Source organism: Phascolarctos cinereus, unplaced genomic scaffold (genome assembly GCF_003287225.1).
Source record: "Phascolarctos cinereus isolate Bilbo 61053 unplaced genomic scaffold, phaCin_HiC Scaffold_4;HRSCAF=312, whole genome shotgun sequence".
NCBI classification, from domain to species: domain Eukaryota; kingdom Metazoa; phylum Chordata; class Mammalia; order Diprotodontia; family Phascolarctidae; genus Phascolarctos; species Phascolarctos cinereus.
The window spans coordinates 672,947,723-672,966,584 of NW_027555847.1; the positions used below are offsets into that span (position 1 = coordinate 672,947,723).

Genomic DNA, 18,862 nt, shown 5'->3' on the forward strand with positions numbered 1-18,862 from the left:
TCTTGGTTTGAGTTTTTTTCCACAAAATGACTAACATGGAAATACGTTTTACATGACTGTAGATGTACAACCTACATCATATTACTTACTGTCTTTGGGGAAGGGAGGAAGGGAGGGAAAGAGAGAATTCAGAATTCAAAATCTAAAGAAAATAATAATGTCAAAAATTATTTTCACATGTAATTGAGGAAAATAAATAATTTTTTTTAAAAGCCATTTCCTCCTGACAACCCTGAGAAGAAGGTGGGACCAACCATTTCCCCATTTTCCAAATGAAGAATCTGAGCCATGGAAAAGAGAAGTGACCCACCAAAGTCACACAGCTCATGTCACAGCAGTGCAATATGGCACAACACTGTGTAGAAGACCTGCATTCAAATCCTGCTTCTGGTGTTTATTACCTGTGTGACCTCAGGCGGGTCACCAACCATTCACAGGCTTCACTTCCTCATCTGTCAAGTGAAAAGACTGGACTAAATGACCTCGGAAGCCCCTTCTAGCTCTAGATCAATGGGCCTGCCTTTGCTGCCCACCACGTTGCCTCTCAATGTTGGAATACCAGTCCCAAGAGAAGGAGACACCCAGTGCGTTTCTGCTGAAGCCGGGCTCTGGCCTTGGTCTTCACTCACCTCAATGCTGGGCAGGGGGCTTTGGAGGTGGGGCAGGCTGTAGAGAATATTTCCTGTCTGGGGGGGATCATGTGGTGGATAGTCCCCGTCCATGGCAGGATGCACTGCGGGCATCAGTCAAGGTCTTGCTGCATGCAGTCTTTGGGGGCACACCGCTATGACCAAGTTGCCGCCAGAGTGTCTATCTCTGCTTTTCAATTTGCACCATGTCCTAAGAAAAAAACAAAGGCAAATGCGATCACTTTCAAAACACAAAGATTTTGCCTTGCTTCTCAATGGCCTGGAAGTGGGAAGGCCAGGGCTGGAGTACTACGAGCCGCCCTCTGCGTGACTTTGAGCAAGTCACCCATCTCCTCCCGAGCTTCAGTTTCCTTTCTCTATCAGAGGGAACAGGACAGACGAGTATCCTAGCTTGGATCTCTTCCTGATTCCGTTACTAACTCACTGTGGGATTTAGGACAAGTTAGAACATTTTTCTGTCTTAATATAACGGACAGTGTGAGGGAGGTTGCCACATGGGCAGGAAAATATTTTAATGGCACAAAATGCACATCCTTATTGATGGTCAAAAAAGAGGGCACTCCCACTCAATCTGAGTTCAAAACCAAGGGATTTCTGTGATGTCAGAGGAGAACACATACCTCTATCTCAGAATCCATATAGGGTTCCATACCACAAAATCACCTAGTGATGCACTAAGTCAACATAACCTGTGATTTGGGTCTAATGGACAAAAGTTGAATCTAGCACCTTGGCATAAATCACATGCAGTGAATACCTTTATCTTACCCTGTGTCTCTTCATTCTAAGAATGGTGAGGTCCCCAAGAGCACCCTCAGCACTTGGGTAGAACAATTAAAAAGATGGTAAGAGATGGCTGTCCCTCCCTCAAAGAGCCAGGATTGAACCCTTGTATGTCCCCTATAAAACAAAGAGGGCAGTAAATTTACTGGCACTAGCTATGGTGGCGGATAATGGACAGGTGGCATATAGGTTGAGGTTACTGGGCTCAATGGATCTGGATTAGCTTTCTTATCATTTTCTTAGAAAGGAATAGAATTAGGTGCAACCTTTAGTCAACTGACCTTGTCACTTATCTGAATGACTCTAGGAAGGAGGAGTTGGACAATGAGAGCCTGGAACACCTGGTTCCAACCCAATCATGGGCAGCCTCTAGTCAGCTGTCCGCAAAAATTCAAACCGAGTGGATGGCCAACGGCGTGAGATAACTCTAAGGTTTAACAATAGCCCCTCCTCCAGAAGTGGTGGAGAGGTTTTTAAAGCAAACAGGGTGGAGAACACTTTAAAGCAAATCTTATAACTTTATGAATAATGACTAGTCAACACAGCAGATCAAGGTAAGATGTATTCTGTCACCTCCATGGCCCTGGCCTTAAATATTTTTAAGAGAGAGGGGTCCTTAAACCAATTTGCAGACTGGTATTTTATCCACAGAGCCAGATTTAGACTGTGTCCCATTAAATGACCAAAATCAGGGGACTTGGTTCTGGAGACAGGCTAGCTGTCAGTGCAAGGCACTATATGAAGTATTCCCCCATGTCCTCTGCCAATGCAATCACCACTCGAGCAGGGCCATCACCCGACAGCACAATGCCATCTTAAACAGACCGATGAAGGCCAAGAAACCACCAAGATTCAGGTGAATCTGACTGTTCCAGCACTGGAGGAGGAACTTCAACTAAACCCAATAATTCTTTATCAGAAGAACCACACCGCCACTTGTCACCAACATTACTCTACCTTTTAAGACCAGATATGTAGTTTTCAATTATTACAGAGTAGTCTAAATTTAAAAATATTAAACGGTGAGCCATTTGGCCTAGGAATCTAGCCTAAGAAGGCTATCAAATATACAGTAACGCAGTTACTGACAGTTGGGGCTCTTGGAGGCTGGGAACCGGACAACGACTGTACTATCTAAATTAAAAAATAAAGGTAAGACAATCTTATGAGAGAACTGATGGTATAAAACTTGATCAAGAGGAACAGATACATACTACTGGGGTAAGATTGTTTACAGAATGAATACAAACAAAGGAAGTTGAGTCTCTCATTTCAATAAGGCATAAATATTTTTATCTTTCTTAATCCCAAAAGAGACCAATAGTTTTTCCTTACACATAAGGTTACTGTGAACATAATTCTATTGTTTGTTATGCTTATTACATTGAGATAAAATTGATATTTTACATATATATGGAGAGCGAGAGAAAGTGAGAGTGCTAGATTTTAAATTTGTGTTACCTCTCACATCTTATTCTTACTCCCTATTTATTGAGAAAGTTCTGGTGTGAATCATCATACAAATTAACATTTGTATATCAGTATTTTTTATTTACTGAAAAAGGGAAAAATACTTATAAAATGTGAAGACTGCACTAGATTATCTCTAAGGTCTTTTCTTGCTCTAACTAAAGTTATAAAATAGTTATATAATAATATGGTTATATAGTAACTATATAGTAACTATAGTAATAACAGTTATATAATAGCTAACATTAACACTCCAAAGTTTTCAAAGCTCTTTAGATATATAATCTTGCCAGAGCCTGACAGTAACACTTGGCAGCAGGTATGACAGATAAAGTTATCCCCACTTTACAGATGAGGAAACTGAAGCTCAGAGAGATGACCAGCTTGCCCATAATCAAGCCCGTGGGCACCAGGGATAGGACTTGAACACTGATCTTGGAACTCCAGGTTCAGTGACGTCCCCACTACCACCTGATGCCTCTACATTGTGTCCTGAGGCTCTTCCCAGCTCTAACATTCTGCATTCTAAAGTTTCTTGCAGCCCTGACATTCTGGGTTCAATGATCTAGCAGATGCTAGCAGATCACGGGCCAATGATTTTATGGAAGGAAGGAAAGAATTCTTGCATCCCACAAAGTGTTGGAACAGACATCCACAGGGTCCCTTTCCATTAGAATTTTCTTTAACTTTAGTCTATCAGGTCAGGAAGCACTGGCATGGGTTATCAAGGGAAGTAAGATATTTCCTACTGTAAAGACTTATGGAGGAAAGAGATAACTTTATCTGAGCAGATCTGGGTCCAAGCTTGCTCAGAACTAAAGAAAAGGCCTAAAAAATCTGGCAAAGTTCCTTCTAGGCATCTGATTCTGTGAACAAAACGATAACCTGGGGGCTCGGAGCAAAGGCTTGCAAAAACTTCAGGAAGGCTCCAGCCAGTAGAGATTAGTTAAGGCAAAGTGAAAATTCCTGAAACTTGTTTCCCTGATAAGCTGTAAAAGTCTTGGAAAGAAACAGTCATTAGGAGCCTAAACTAAGCCTCCCAGGTTTTCCATTCTGGGACACCACACTGCCCTATCCCTAATGGTGAGTTCTCTAACATCCAAACTAGGGCATGTGTTTCCACCAGCAACATAATCATTAGGAGCTGCCTGTTTAGCTCACTAGGGATCAAGTGGGAACAGTGACTGGAATCTTTAAGACCTCAGGAGAGAATCCACAATGTAAGAGCTAAGAGGGGCCTTGGAACACAGAACACAATGGCAGAGCTGAGAGAGGCCTTAAAGCCTAGAATGTTAGAATGTGAAAGGACCTCTTAGAATACAGACTGGTAAAAGAATAGAAAATATGAGAGCTGTCTCTGTTGGGGTCTTTTCTCCCCACCAGGAAGGAAAGACCATGAATGTCTCATCGCCACTCTTATCCACACATAGGTGCAAAGTCAATGGTGAGAGCAGCTCTTTTTAGAGTTGTCAGGGATCTTAGAACACAGGATGTCACAGCTGAAAGGTGCCTTATATATCACCTAATTCAATCTTTTTTATTGGCAGATGAGGAAACTTAAGCCCAGAGAGGGGAAGAGATTTGCCCAAGATGACACGAGAAATTAGTGGCAGAGTCATCAAACAAGTTCACCCACCCTCAACTTGATTATATCTAAGTGGAAAAGAAAAAAAAATGCCAACTAAAAAAAACCTGATTTGAGTTCAAGTCAAAGGGCACGGTTTGTGGCACCTTTCAGACAGAAACTCAAACCTGCGGCTTCCCAGGAAATCAAGATGACAAGCTCAGCACAGTTGTCCTTGGCTTATGCTACTGGGCCTGGAGCAAACAGAGCTGTGTCATGGGTGACAAGGTGCCGGCTTAGCCTCCAAAGGAAGGCTGCTTTGCTTCAGAGTCTATGTAGCCATCAGGCAAAGTGAATGTTACTCATCTGGCCAATAAAGATCCAACCAGGAGAGCTACCACTCCCACATTAAACCATGAAGTGAAGAAATCCACAGCATTTCCAGTAATCCACCCCCACCCCCACTGCCCCACCCCACTGAGAGGCTTTGTGCAACTGTGTCAGAGTAGCCCAGGCCACAGTGCCTCCACCCCTCGGCATCATGAGAAGGCCCTTTTACAATGATAGTAATGGTATACGGGGGCGAGCCACAGACCCAAGTGGGCTTTTGGGCCTCAAGCAGAACTCATCTTCACACAAGTGAGGACAGGCCTACAACAAGAGCACCCAGCTAGAATGGGCAGGAGAAACGCTACACGGGACTGCACTCGATGGGATGAGAATGACACGCAGCAGGGCCAGGAAAAATGGGGCCATGCTCAGGCTTTCGAGATGAGCAAACCAAAGACTAGCCATGAATACCTCAGAGATGTGTGGGGCTGAGCACAAAGAAGGCTTTCAGACAGAGGATCTTAGATTAAGAGCTGGAAGGAGCCATAGAGATGATCAATTTCATCCAACTCCCTCATTTTCAGATCACAGATCTGGAGCAGAAAAAGACTTCAGAGGTTAACGATATTATATACACAATTTAGCAGAAAAGGAAACTGAGGCCGAGGGAGGGAAATGACTTGCCCCAAATCACAAAGAGACAGAGGAGGGATCTGAGGCCCCTCAGACTTCAAACCCTGAAGACCCTTTCTACTGTACCACACAGCCTTCATCAGCTCATCCAAATAAGGAAACAGAGGTCCAGGGAAGTTAAAAGGCTTGGCTAAGTGACACAGGCCATGAGGGTCAAATAAAGGATTCAAATCCAACAACATCACTGACCAAATTACCCACTCAAAGACCAACAGGGAAGGAGAACTCACTGCTTCCTGAGGCAGTCTAATTAACTGACTTCTGAAAAACTCCCAACAGAGTGCTACAATCCCAGGCCATACGTGAAGTTCCTGCTGGTTAGTGAGTTGGACCTGTCCGAGTTTATGTTCCATGGGCCTAGCCTTTGCCATCTGGGGCCACCACCACACTACAATAAGGCAAAAAAGATGGGGAGGATTACTATTAACACTACTAATCAAAAGGGAAAATGCCTGTGTTTGACATCATTTGGGTTGTTTTATTTCTTAGCTTCTGGCCAAGGTCACACAAGGAGTCAGGGACAGCATCCATCAAGCATTTATTAGGTACCTACTATGTGTATGTAACCCTGTGCTAAGCACTAGGGTTACAAAGACAAAACACAGTCCCTTCTCTCAAGGTCCTTTACATTCTATCCAGGGAAATAAAGTACACATATATAAGAAAACAGACAACCAATACAAATCAACCAACAAGCATTTCTTAAGGTTCACTATGCACTAAGTGCAGGGGACACAAAGAAAAAGCAAAACAATTGTCTCTGTCTTAAGGAACTTTCGTTCTAGTGGGAGAAACGTACAAACACAAGTATATACGAGCTACATACAGATTACACAGAAAGTAACTGAAAGTGGAAGACACCAGCAGCTAGAGACAGGAAAAGGGCTCCTGTAGAAGGTGGTGCTGGGAAGCTAAGAACAGGTTGATGGAGTACATTCCAAGAATGGTCAGCTCGTGCAAAGGCAGAGAGCTAGAGGATGGAATATCAGTGGGCAAGAAGGCCAATATGGCTGGACTGGAGCTAGTCCAGGAAAGGCAATGCTGTGTATTGAGTCTGACAGGGTGGCCTGGAGCCAGAAGGCCAAAGCACAGAAGCCTGTATTTTAGCCTCAAGCCAAAAGGGAACCACTGAGGCTTCTTAACCCAGAGAGTGACACAGCTTTAACACCATCTTGACAGCTGTACATATAATGGACTGGAGAGGGGACGGACTAGAAGCTGGGAGACCAAGCCCAGACCTGCAGGATACTGAAACAGCCTACCACAGGGTTGGGGAACCTGCAGCCTTGAAGTCTGGATTCAGTCACAAGGCCACACTAAAGGACCTAGAGGACATGTGGCCTCAAGGCCGCAGGTTCCCCACCCCTGGTCTAGTAAGAGACGATGAGAATGCTGCACGATGATGGTGGCCCAGGCAAATGGAGAGAAGGAAAGGGAATCATCAAGGGAGAAAGCATGAAGCTGGATCTGGTGTGGAGAACCGGAATTCAAAATCCACTTCTGATGTGGCAGAAGAGCCACTGGAGGAGGCTAAGGCGAGCAGTATGTGGAGGGCCTTGAGCAAGTCACCAAACCTCAATGACCCTATTTTCTCATCTGTAAATTGGCAGTGGGGGGTGGAGGCAAGGGGTAAGGGAATGGTGTAGATTAGACAAACTCTAAGGTTCCTTTCAGGTTCTAAATCCGTGATCTTGTGAGAGATGTGGTACAAGTAAAAACCTACCAGAGTTGGTAACTTTTTTGGACATGTGGGCTGAGTGAGAGTAAAAAGTCATGGATGACTACAAGGTTGTGTATCTCTGTGACCAGAAGGATGAAGGGCCCTTTAACTGAAATAAGGAAGTTAGGCCGGGCATGGCAGTGCACACCTGTAATCCCTGCTAAGGGAGAAGGCAAGGGCTACTAGCTAGCCTGAGCTGATGATAGGTGCTCCACCGAGTCCAGTACCAATATGGTCAGCCCCCCACTGGTTTGCTTAAAGAAGCACAAATTGGTCCAGGTTGAAAATGGAACAGGTAGGGGCAGCTAGGTGGCACAGTGGATAGAGCTCAAGCCTTGGAGTCAGGAGGACCTCAGTTCAAATCCGGCCTCGGACACTTGACACTTACTAGCTGTGTGGCCCTGGGCAAGTCACTTAACCCCAACTGCCTCACCAAAAAGAAAAAAAAAATTGGAGCAGGTAAAAGCTTCTATGCTAATGAGCAGTAAGACCATGCCCAAGAGTGGCCACTGTACTTCTAGCCTGGGCAAAAGAGGGAGATCCCAACCCCACCCAAAAAAAAGGATGTTGAGAATAGTAGTGGGTTTGCTGAGGAAAAGATAATAAGCTCTGTTTTGGACCTGTTGAATTTGAGGTCCCTCTAGGGCATCCAATGAAAATATCCAACAAGCAGCTGATGATATGGGACCACAACTTAAGAGAGAGCCTAAGGCTTGTAGTTGTCTACATGGAAATGATAGTTGAACCCATGAAAGCTGATGAGATCACTCAGAGAGGAGAATGAGGAGAGGATGCAGAACAGAGCCTGAGGGTATGTCCACCATCAAGATGCTGTAAAGTAAAGGAGAGTGAGAAGTAGTAACCAGACAGGGAGAAGAAATTTGAGAAGAGTATCACTAAAACCCAGAGAGGAAAGAATATCTAGGAGAACAGTGATCAATATTCAAATGTTACACAGTGGTCAAAAAGAATAAAAACAAAAAAGGCCACTGGGGATAGCAGTTAAAGATCATCAGTGATCTGGAGACAGCAGTTGAGTGATAAGGTCGACGGCCAGACACCAAAGGATTGAAAAGTCACTGAGAAAAAAAGAAGTGAATACCATGAGGAGTTTAGCTAATAATAATAATAGACAGTAATGGTAATAATCACAGCTAGGACTTATATAGTGCTTTAAGGTTTGCAAAGCACTTTACAAACACCAGTTTAGTTTATCTTCCCAACAACTTTGAATATAATCCTCATTTTACAAGGAAAGAAACTGAGGCACACAAATGTTAGGTAACTTGCCCATGGTCACACAGCTAGTAAGTCTCTGAGGTCTGATCTGTACTCAGGTCTTCCTGAATTCAGGAAGTCAGGGCCTGACTCTAGGCCCAACACTCTACCCACTGAATTATGTAGCTACCTGTAAATGGGAGAAGAGATACTGGATGATAGCTTAAGGACATACCAGAGTCAAATGAGGGATTTTTAAGGATGAGGAGAACTGAGTGTGAGTGTAGAAAGCATGGAAGGAGCCACTAGAAAGCAAGAGATTAAAGATCAGAGAGAATGACTTCAGGGACAATGTGTCAGACGAAATAAGTTCAAGAGCTGCAAAGTAGAGGAGGGTGTGGCCTTAGCAAGATGGGCCGGCTTCTTCATCAGAGATCAAGGGAAGACAGAATAAGGAGTGAGGCCAAGTGATTTAGGGATGGAAAGTGGGGAGACAAGGGAAATCATGCCAAATGGCCTATTTTCTCAGAAAAGGTCATCTGCCAAGAGGCCTAGAGAAGAGACTTCTGCTGATGTCATCTCAATAATCACAGAATCTCAGAGTTGAAAGGTACCTCTGGAGGTCTTCTAGCCAAGTCTTCTGCCCCGTGTTGGAAACTCCCTGGGTGGCACCCCAATCTCTACAAAACCTTTCACATTCATTCTCATTTGATGCTCACAATAACCCCAAAAGGTAGTGTCTTAGTGTCTCTGCCTGTCCCGTCTCTCCATCTGTCTCCCCTTCTCTCTGCCTCTCTTCCCTTCTGTGTTTCTCTCCCCTTCTCTCTGTCTGTCTCTCTTCTCCTCTCCCTCTCCCCTTTGCCTTCCTCCTCTCCCCCTAACCCTCAGGCTTCTCAGAAGACGTAGTGGGAGAAAGCCTACCTCTCAAAAACAGGTGTTCAAGATCACATTTGAGCAAGAAGCCAAGAGTTCCAATCAATGCTGGTGACCTAGAAATCAACTCCTACCCTTGTCTCCCTAACATAACTAACAGTAGAATCTCAGTTTAAATTCCTCCTACTAATCCCCTCTCTTCTCCTCCCTGCCAACTCCCCCACATACACACATTTGATTCCCTTTCTAGTCAAAATCACAGATGAATTCCTCAATTTGGAAGCAATCTACACGTGAAGGCCTACAGCAGGAACTTCTGTGCCTTTAAATGAACTCTCTGATGACACTGTGACTGATGAAGAATAAAGTTCAGCAGAACTACCCCGTAGGGTTTGCCTCCTTCCTAATATCCCGTTTACAACTAAGTATCTAAGAGCTTCATTCAACCAGAAAATATTTACTGGGGAACGGTCTCCTTCAAAGAGAAATTCAATCATGCAAACCATAGTTAAAAGGGCCCAGACTTCAGGTTTAGTGACAGGAATTAACTCCTTGCTCTAAAGAGCTTTCAACTCGTAGGATCTAGCTAACTTCTCAGTCTTATTCTCCTCCAGGGCCTAAGCCAGGTAGGGAACCTGTAACCTCGAGGCCACATGTAGCCCTGTAGGTCCTCAAGTGCAGCCCTTTGACTGAATCCAAACTTCACAGAAGTTTGTTCTGTAAAATCCTTTTATTAAGGGGATTTGTTCTGTGAAATTTGGATTCAGTCAAAGGACTGAACTTGAGGACCTAGAGGGCCACATGTGGCCTCAAGGCCACAGGTTCCCCTGGCCTAAGCATTTTGCCTTTGTTTTTTTTTTTAAGACTAAAACTGGTCTATACTGAAGCAAGTCATTCCCTGAAACTCTAACAAAGAATCCCAGGAGGAGGTAGGTACTGGGGAGGGAAGGTAGGTACAAATAGCTCATAAGTATCAGAAGCAAACACAGGTTTGATGTAAGGAAAAACATCTGAAAATTGAGAGCTGTCCCAGAGTGACTCCTCAGAATGAGACTCCTCAGAAGGTGATGGCTTCCTCCCTCCTTGGAGGCCTTCAAACAAATGGTGGGTGTCACTTGCCAGATTTGTTGTACAAGGGATTGCTGGGTGCCGTGCTAGATTAGATAGATGGCCTCTCATTCTGATGCTGAGAACTGATGTCACTCCTAGCACTTAATACTTGGAGCTATGGGAAGAGCCCTTAAAGCCCTAACATTCTATATTCCAAGGCCCCTTCAAGCTCTGATGACTCATATTATACATTTTATGGTCCTCTCAAATGATTAGCATTCTATGTTGCATCCAGAGAAAGAACTATGGTGTCTGAATGCACATTGAAGCATACTATTTTCTCTTTTTTTTTCCTTCTTGTGGTTTTCCCCTTTTGTTCTGATTCTTCTTTCACAACATGACTAATGTGGAAATATGTTTAATATGATTGTACAAGTATAGCCTCTATCAGATTGCATGCTGTCTTCAAGAGGGGGAAGGGAAGGGAGAAAAAACAAAATCTTATAAAAACGAATGTTGAAAACCATCTTTACATGTAATTGGAAAAAAATAAAATGCTATTAAGTGGAGGAAAAAAAATCTGTGTAGCAAAGTCCCTTTCTTCTCTGACTTTTCTGTGTTTCCTATGTTCTCTACTAGACTCTATGCTCCTTGTGGGCAGTGACTGTGTTTTATTCTTATAATCACAGAAAGTCAGATGGGAATGACCTTAGAATAAAGAGTGTTGGCAATATTAGAGATTTTAAAACAAAATTACCATAGGATCACAGAGACAGAACTAGAAGGGCCCTTACAGGCCATCAAATCCAACACTCTTTTACAGATGAGTAAACTGAGTTACAAAGAGGTTAAGTGATTTGCCCTCGGTTACACAGCTAGGAAGTGCATGAAGCAGGATTTGAAGTCAGATCTTCCCGATTCCAGGGCAACTAGGCAGTGCAGCAGATAGAGCACTGTTCCTGGAGTCAGGAAGACTCTTCTTCCTGAGATCAAATTCAGCCTCAGGCACTTACTAGCTGTCTGACCCTGAGCAAGTCACTTCACCCTGTTTGCCTCAATTTCCTCACCCGTAAAATGAGCTGGAGGAGGAAATGGCAAACCAGTATCTCTGCCAAGAAAACCCCAATTGGGGCCACGAAGAGTCACATACGACTAAACAACCACTTCCTGATTTGAAATCCAGTGCCTATATACTGCACCAAGCTACCCCCCAAACCCCCTCAATTTACAGGTGAGGAAACTGAGGCTTACAGGGGCCGAGTGGCATTAACTCTTCTCTAACTCCTCTTAATTGCAGTACCTTCCTTCTGTTAATTATTTCCTATTTATTCTGTAGATAGCTATATGTTCATATTTGTTTGCTTGCTGTCTTTGCCATTAGATTGTGAGATCCTTGAGGGCAGAGACTGTCTTTTGCCTCTTTTTGAATCTCCAATGCTTAGCACAGTGCCTGGCACAGAGTAGGTGCTTAATAAATGTTTGCTGCCTGATTGTTAAAGATCATACAGGTACAGTAGGCAGCAGAGCATGGTTTTAAACTGAGATCCCATAACTACAATTTCAGCATTTTCAAAGAATATCATGACATGGGTGAGACTGTATCTTAATTCAATAAAAAAAAAATGCTAAGGACCTACTAAGTGCCAAGTGCTGTGCTAGGTGCTGGGCATACAAAACAAAAATTAAACAGCCGTTGCCCTTAAGGAGTTCATATCCATTGCTCCAACATCCCTAGTGGAGGCTTGTCCAACAGCCACCTGAAAATGGACAACGAAGGGGACGCATCACCTCCAGATGGAGCCTATTCCACCTCTGAAAAACTCTACTTAGGAGGAATTTTTTCCTTACATTGTAGCTGATTTTGCCTCTGCAATTTTGGACTATACTCATCCCTCCCAAGCCTTCTCCCTTGCAGGCTAGACATCCACAGTTCCTTCAATGAATCCTCAGAGGCAGAGCCTTGAGTCCCCTGGCTGCCATCCACTGAATACTTTTTCAAGTTTGTCAATGTCTGATATAAAATACAGTCCCCAGAACTGAAATAATAAGTACAATGACAGCTCTTGTTTATAGAGTGCATTATGGTTGACAACACACTTGACATCTATCACCTCACTTAACCTTCATAACATCTTTGTGAGACTGGTGCCACTTCCATTTTACAGAAGCTCAGAAAGTTAAATAACCTGCCCAGGGTCACAAAGATCCCAAGTATCTGAGGCAGGATTTGAACTCAGGTCTACATGACCCCAAATCCTGCATTCTCTCTACTACCAGGACAGAAAGCAGCAAGACTATCTATTGCCTTTACTCTTCTTCTCTTAATGCACTTAAAATCCCATTACCATTTGGCTGCCAAGCCACACTATTAACTTACACTAAGTTTACAATCCACTAAAATTCCCAAGTCTTTTAAACATGGACCACTTCTAGTCATACCTTCATTATCCTATATTTGTAGACTTTTGTAGACAACCCAAGGATAGGTCTTTACATTTATCTCTTAAATTCCATATTATTTGATTAGACCCAATGTTCTAGATTTTGCCACCAAACTTATTGGGCAACTATTCCAGCTTTGTGTCATCTAAAAACTTGATAAAGGTATTAAGTCATTAAATAAGGACAAATCTATGAACAAAGTCAAGGACCCTCTTAACCTTTTTTGTGTCCTGGACCCCTTTGGCAGTAGGTCTGGTGAAGTCTATGGACTTCTCAGAATCATGTTGTTAAATGCATAAAAGAAAACACACACACATACACACACACACACACACACACACACACACACACACAGAAAATACACAGAATTGTAAAGGAAATGAATTATACTGAAACAGTTATTCAAAATATTTTTAAAAGTTCATGGGTTGCAGGTTAAGAAGCTCCCTCTGCTCTGGGTTGACAGCAAACCATTAATTACTACTCTTTGGGTTCAATCACTGAAATCATCTGCAGCTGCAAATGTCAGATCTAGGGGAACCTCAGAACTCAGGAGGTGAGAGTTGGCCCTACCCTGCATGTCCAGCCTCATCCCCTACTGCTCCCCTTGCTAGACTTAACACTCTAGGTAACATTCTGGAAAATGCAGTGATATCCTATTTCCATGTCTTTACCCACATCATCATGCCTTTAATCCAGCACCTCGCCCCACAAACATTCGTACAATTATTAAATTCCTCTCTACCATTTAAAAACCAACTCAAACACCCCTATCATTCCCCTAAGCTGATAATGACCTTGCTCCTGCAAACAGCCCTTTCTTTGCTCCTCCCCTAGGCACGGATATATTATTACTATACATGCCTTCCCCTAGTAGACTAAAAGTCCCATGAAGGCAAGGGTCATGTCTTAACCTAACTTTCTATTTCCACTCCCACTCCACCCCTCCAGGGCCTAGCACAAGACTTTGACAGAAGTGGGAACTTAGTAAGTCAACCAACAAATCAATGCTGAAATCAGGCCTTGTCCCATTCAGGGCAAGCCCCCAAGAGCAGGAACAGCTCAGTGTTTCTGTTAAGTCCCCAAGATGAAGGGCAAGAACATTCTAGAGCTGTTAACAGTCTATTATGTCAATGACCTGTGCATTAAAGACCATTAAGATATGAACAGCTCCTTTGGGAATCATTACAATTTCAGGGGAAGAACTTTAATGAAATGCATAATCAATGGAAGGCTGGACCCAAATGATTAATCTTTAAAACTGAAAGATCTTCCCACCCCATCCTACTTGGTTGGCTTCCAACCCCCACCCCCTCCTTTATTTTTCCCAGAGGAAAAAACAACAACAAAAGCATTCATGCTTTTACATCAGGCCAAAAACATAATAATAATGATTCTGCTGACACTAACTGGCTTGAATACAAAAGTGACCTGGCACGCTGTGATGGAGCTGAAAGACAGAGGTGAATGAGAAAAGGTGCTTGCTCAGAGGACAGGACCAGATGGTCTAAGATGGCTGGGCAGTTAAGCAGAATCCAATCCATACACCAGGAATTAAAAGGGGTTTGGAAAGGAAAGTTGAAACTGATCTCGTAACTTGCCTGTGTATGTTTGTGCCTGGTAAAGTCAAATATCGAGGGTAGGATTTTAGGAAGTCTTACCTGCCAGACCCATGCTACTCATCAGATACCTGAAATCTCTCTCTTTCTCTCTCTCTGTCTCTCTCTCTCTCTCTCCCCTCCCTCCACCCCCACTCACCCACGTGGATCTCAGCCTCTTCCTCTCTGAAATGGGAAGACTGAACTAAATGATTGTGTAATCCCAGCTCCAAGGTGTCCACCACCTCTTATATCACAGAATCATGGAAGAGTTGGAAGGAACTTTGGTGTCTGTCCACTCCAACTCATACCCAAAAAGGAATCTCCAACTTGAACATAGTCCACAAGTGGTCATTTAACCTCTATGTAAAGACCACCAGTGAAGAAGGGCCTATTACTAAATAAAGGATTCCATTCCACTTTTGAATAGCTCTCCTTGTTAGGGAGTTTTTCCTGACATCAAGGTTAAATTCGCTTCTTTGCGACATCTATCCATCATTTGTGGTTCTGTGCTTTGGAGGCAAACAGAACAATTCTAATAATCCCACTTCCACATGACAGCCCCACAAACACACGAACAGTTACGTTCCCCTTGAATCTTCTCCAGGACACCACCACCAGGTGCTTCGTCTCAAATGACACAGACGGAAGGCCCTTTATTATCCCGGTTTCTCTTCTCGGGGATGTTCTCAGGCTTGTGTCCTCTATAGCCTAAGGTGCCCAGAACTAAACAATCTGCTGGTCTGCCCAGGGCAGAGAACAGTGGGACTATCACCCCTCTGTGCTTCTGAAAGCCAGGCCTCTTTTAAGGCAGCCCAACATCACATTCACTTTTCTAGCTATCACATCACATCGATGACTCATCTTGAGCTTTCAGGCCCAGGCCCCTAGAATTCCCAGAGCTTTTTCAGACAAACTGCAATCTAGCCATAGCAACCCACCTTATACTTTGGGAGGTTCATTTTTCTAAACCCAAGTGTAAGATTTTGCATGTAAGTCCCTAAAATCTCGCCTCATTTGATACAGCCCAAGTCTCTAGCTTGGGGTCTTGGGTACCTCCTCTGTCCAATGAGGTCAGGCTGAGTACAATGGCCTCTTAGGATCCCTTCCCTACTCTAGGCCTATGATCCCAACATCTGTGACCCTGGGATTCCCGAAGGAGTCAGAGAGAGGCCTAAATTCAAAGGACCATACATTAAGAACCAGAAAGATGCTGAACCCCATGTGGCTCAACCCTTCCACCTTCCCATTGTAGAGAATAAAATTAGGCCCTAGAGGCCTTGCCTGAGGCCACAAAGATATCAAGCAGCAGACCCTGACCTTCGGCCTCCAAATTCAGCACTCTTTCCACCACATCCCCTAGTCTGATAACCCCCCACCCCCTGCTTGGTCACCCTGCCTTGAGTCTCTCCCCACTCCAGTCTATCTCTCCCTGCTGCCAAAATGATCTTTCATAAACAGAGATCTAACTATGGGGCTCCCCAACTCGATCACCTCCAGGTGCTCCCTAGGATAAAACATAAAACCCCTCTGTTCAGCTTTTCAAATCCTATGCAGGGGCAGCTAGATGGTGCAGTGGATACAGCACCAGCCCTGGAGTCAGGAGGACCTGACTTCAAATTCGGCCTCAGACACATAATACTAGCTCTGTGACCCTGGGCAAGTCACTTAACCCCAATGCCTAGCAAAAAAAAAAATCCTATGCAACTGGGCTGCCCAACCTCTATGGACATTACTCCATCTCAGGGAGTCCCTTTCTCCTTTAAGATGTAGGTGCAACTCAAGGGATAGCTAGGTGGCGCAGTGGAGAGAGCACTGGCCCTGAAATAAGGAGGACCTGAGTTCAAATCTGGTCTCAGATATTGACTAGCTAGCTATGTGACCCTGGGCAAGTCACTTAACCCCAATTGCCTCTCAAAAAAAAAAAAGATGTAAGTGCAACTCAAGCATCACCTTCTGCATGAAGCCTTTCCTGATTCAGCACCACCACCAACTTTAGTAACCCTAGGCCTCAACTACCTTGTATTTAACTAGTATATAAATATGTGCATATACAAACACACACACACATATTTCTATGTATTCACTTTACTGTGCTCATAGGACTATATAAAGGCTAGCTACTATCATGATGAGGATGATGATGTCATAAGGGGAATATTGCTTCCTTCCATAAGCTCAGAGGGCAGGCCAGTCTGAGGTCACAGACTCATGGGGGTGGCTGTGCCAAGTTGTGCTGAGTAAGTGCAGACAGTTTTCTTCACAGCAATCTTGCCCTCACCAACTTTCAGAATGAGTCTCTTCTTCCTCTATACCCATGAAGAAAATATGGAGGGAAAAAAAACCCCAAACATCTGACGGCCATCTTCTCCAGATGACAGATCTGGCTCTGGGTCACCCCAAAATTTAAACATAGTGGGCAACTTGAGAGTCAAAAATAAACCCTCTAAAGTAAGTACTGGTCCATAGAACCAACCCATAAGGATCTCCTTTCCATGGCCCCTTTTCCCTGAAGGGCACTTGGCTAATCAGACAGACCAAATGTGTTTAATAACTCCCGGTGTGGCAGGGACTAAAGAGGCCCTCAAGCCCTAAATCTTCAGGCCAGAGGTAGCATTCAAAAGTATGTGACGCCTCAGGCAAGTGCAGACAAAAGAAAGTAAGGACTAGCTGGGCTGCACCCCCAGCTCTGCTTCTTAAGTGCAGCCCTGGCTAAGTCACTTTCTCTTTCTCTCTCTCTCTCTCTCTCTCTCTCTCTCTCTCTCTCTCTCTCTCTCTCTCTCTGAACTTCAGTTTCTATCTGTAAAATGGAGAGGTTGGTTCCTTCTGGCTGACAGTCTATAGTCACAAAGGCTCAACACCTCAGGGGCTGAAGGGGGACCTCATCTAGTGCCCTGGAAATCAAACCCTGGCCTCCAGTGGGGGATGAATCCACTCGCCTGCTGCTGGAACCATGCCAGTTCTGGAGGGTTTAGACTGGTACGTAGTAACTTTCTCATAGTAAGCCTCTATTTGCCTCTTTGCAACTTCTGTCCAAGACTCCCCAGTAAGCCCTCTGGGGACAAACAGAACAAGTCTAATCCTCCTTGCAAGTGATAACCCTTCACCCACTGAATCCTGTCTCTCCTAAGCTTCGTCTTCTCTAGGCCTTCTACTGCTCCTCATATAGCATGAACTGAAGGGCATGTCATCCTCACCAAGAGAAAATAAACCACTTGTTTCACTTTCTGCTTTACATCCAGCCCCTAGAATAAATGCCTAGCCTTAGTACCTTAATACCTTAATAAGCTTATGGAATTAATCGTGAAGGCTGTCCTGTTCTGAATTTTCTCCACTTTACCATATAAAAGCTTCTAAAGTCTCTTCAAAAAGTCTTTCCAACTCTAACCAGGGATCATATATGATAGATCAATCCTGAGAGCAAATAACATCTGCACACACCCACTGCATGCTGTGTGCTCTATGAGGTACTAAGGAGAGAAAAGATAGTGCCTATGAGCAAGATTCTATTTTAAGGAGATCCAATTCAATAGGATGTAATTAGTCAGAGAGAGATCTGTAGAAATTCCAGCCTAATGGTCTAAATCAGGGTTTCTTAATCTGGGGTTCATGAACTTAACAGTTTTTTTTTAATATGATAAAAACTTCATTTCATGCAAATTAAAACAACTCTGAGGTACCACCTCACACCTATCAGATTGGCTAATATGACAAAAAAAGAAAATGATAAATGCTGGAGAAGTTGTGGGAAAATTGGAACAATGATGCATTGTTGGTGGAGTTGTGAACTGAACCAACCATTCTGGAGAGCAATTTGGAACTATGCCCAAAGGGCCATAAATCTGTGCATACCCTTTGGTCCAGCAATAGCACTTCTAGGTCTCTATTCCAAAGAGATAATAAAAATGGGAAAAGGACCCACATGTACAGAAATATTTACAGCAGTTCTTTTTGTGGTGGCCAAGAACTAGAAATTGGGGCAGCTAGGTGGCAAAGTGGATAGAGTACCAGCCCTGGAGTCAGAAGGACCTGAGTTCAAATCTGGCCTTAGACCAAACACTTGACACTTACTAGCTGTGTGACCCTGGGCAAGTCACTTAACCCCAATTGCCTAAAAATTAAAAAAATTTTAATTTTTAAAAAATTAATAAAAAAAGAATTGGAAATTGAAGGGAAGCTTATCAGTTGGCTGAACAAGTTGTGACGAATGTAATGGAATACTACTGTTCTAAAAGAAATGATGAGCAGGATGATTTCAGAAAAACCTCGAAAGACTTACATGAACTGATGAGTGAAGTGGGCAGAACCAGAAGAACACTTGTACACAGTAACAACACTGTGCAATGATCAACTCTGACAGACTTAGCTCTTCTCAGCAATACAAGGATCTAACACAATTCCAAAACATTCAAGGCAGAACATGCTATCCACATCCACAGAAAGAACTATGGAGTCTGAATGCAGATTGAAT

The 18,862-nt window shown here is 43.7% G+C and overlaps 1 protein-coding gene across 3 annotated transcripts in view; it reads right to left on the reverse strand.

The window, feature by feature from the left end:
- The window catches only part of SBNO2 (strawberry notch homolog 2), a 231,629-nt gene that overhangs the window by 157,636 nt on the left and 55,131 nt on the right, over window positions 1–18,862 (reverse strand). For 2 of the 3 annotated variants that reach the window (XM_078154089.1, XM_021009040.2), the window contains exon 2: window positions 630–840. The exons of the other annotated variant lie outside the window; for it this stretch is intronic. In XM_078154089.1, the coding sequence (XP_078010215.1) occupies window positions 630–700 (71 nt within the window). In that variant the 5' untranslated portion in view covers window positions 701–840. The remainder of the gene's footprint in view (window positions 1–629; window positions 841–18,862) is intronic. 3 annotated transcript variants of the gene reach the window in all.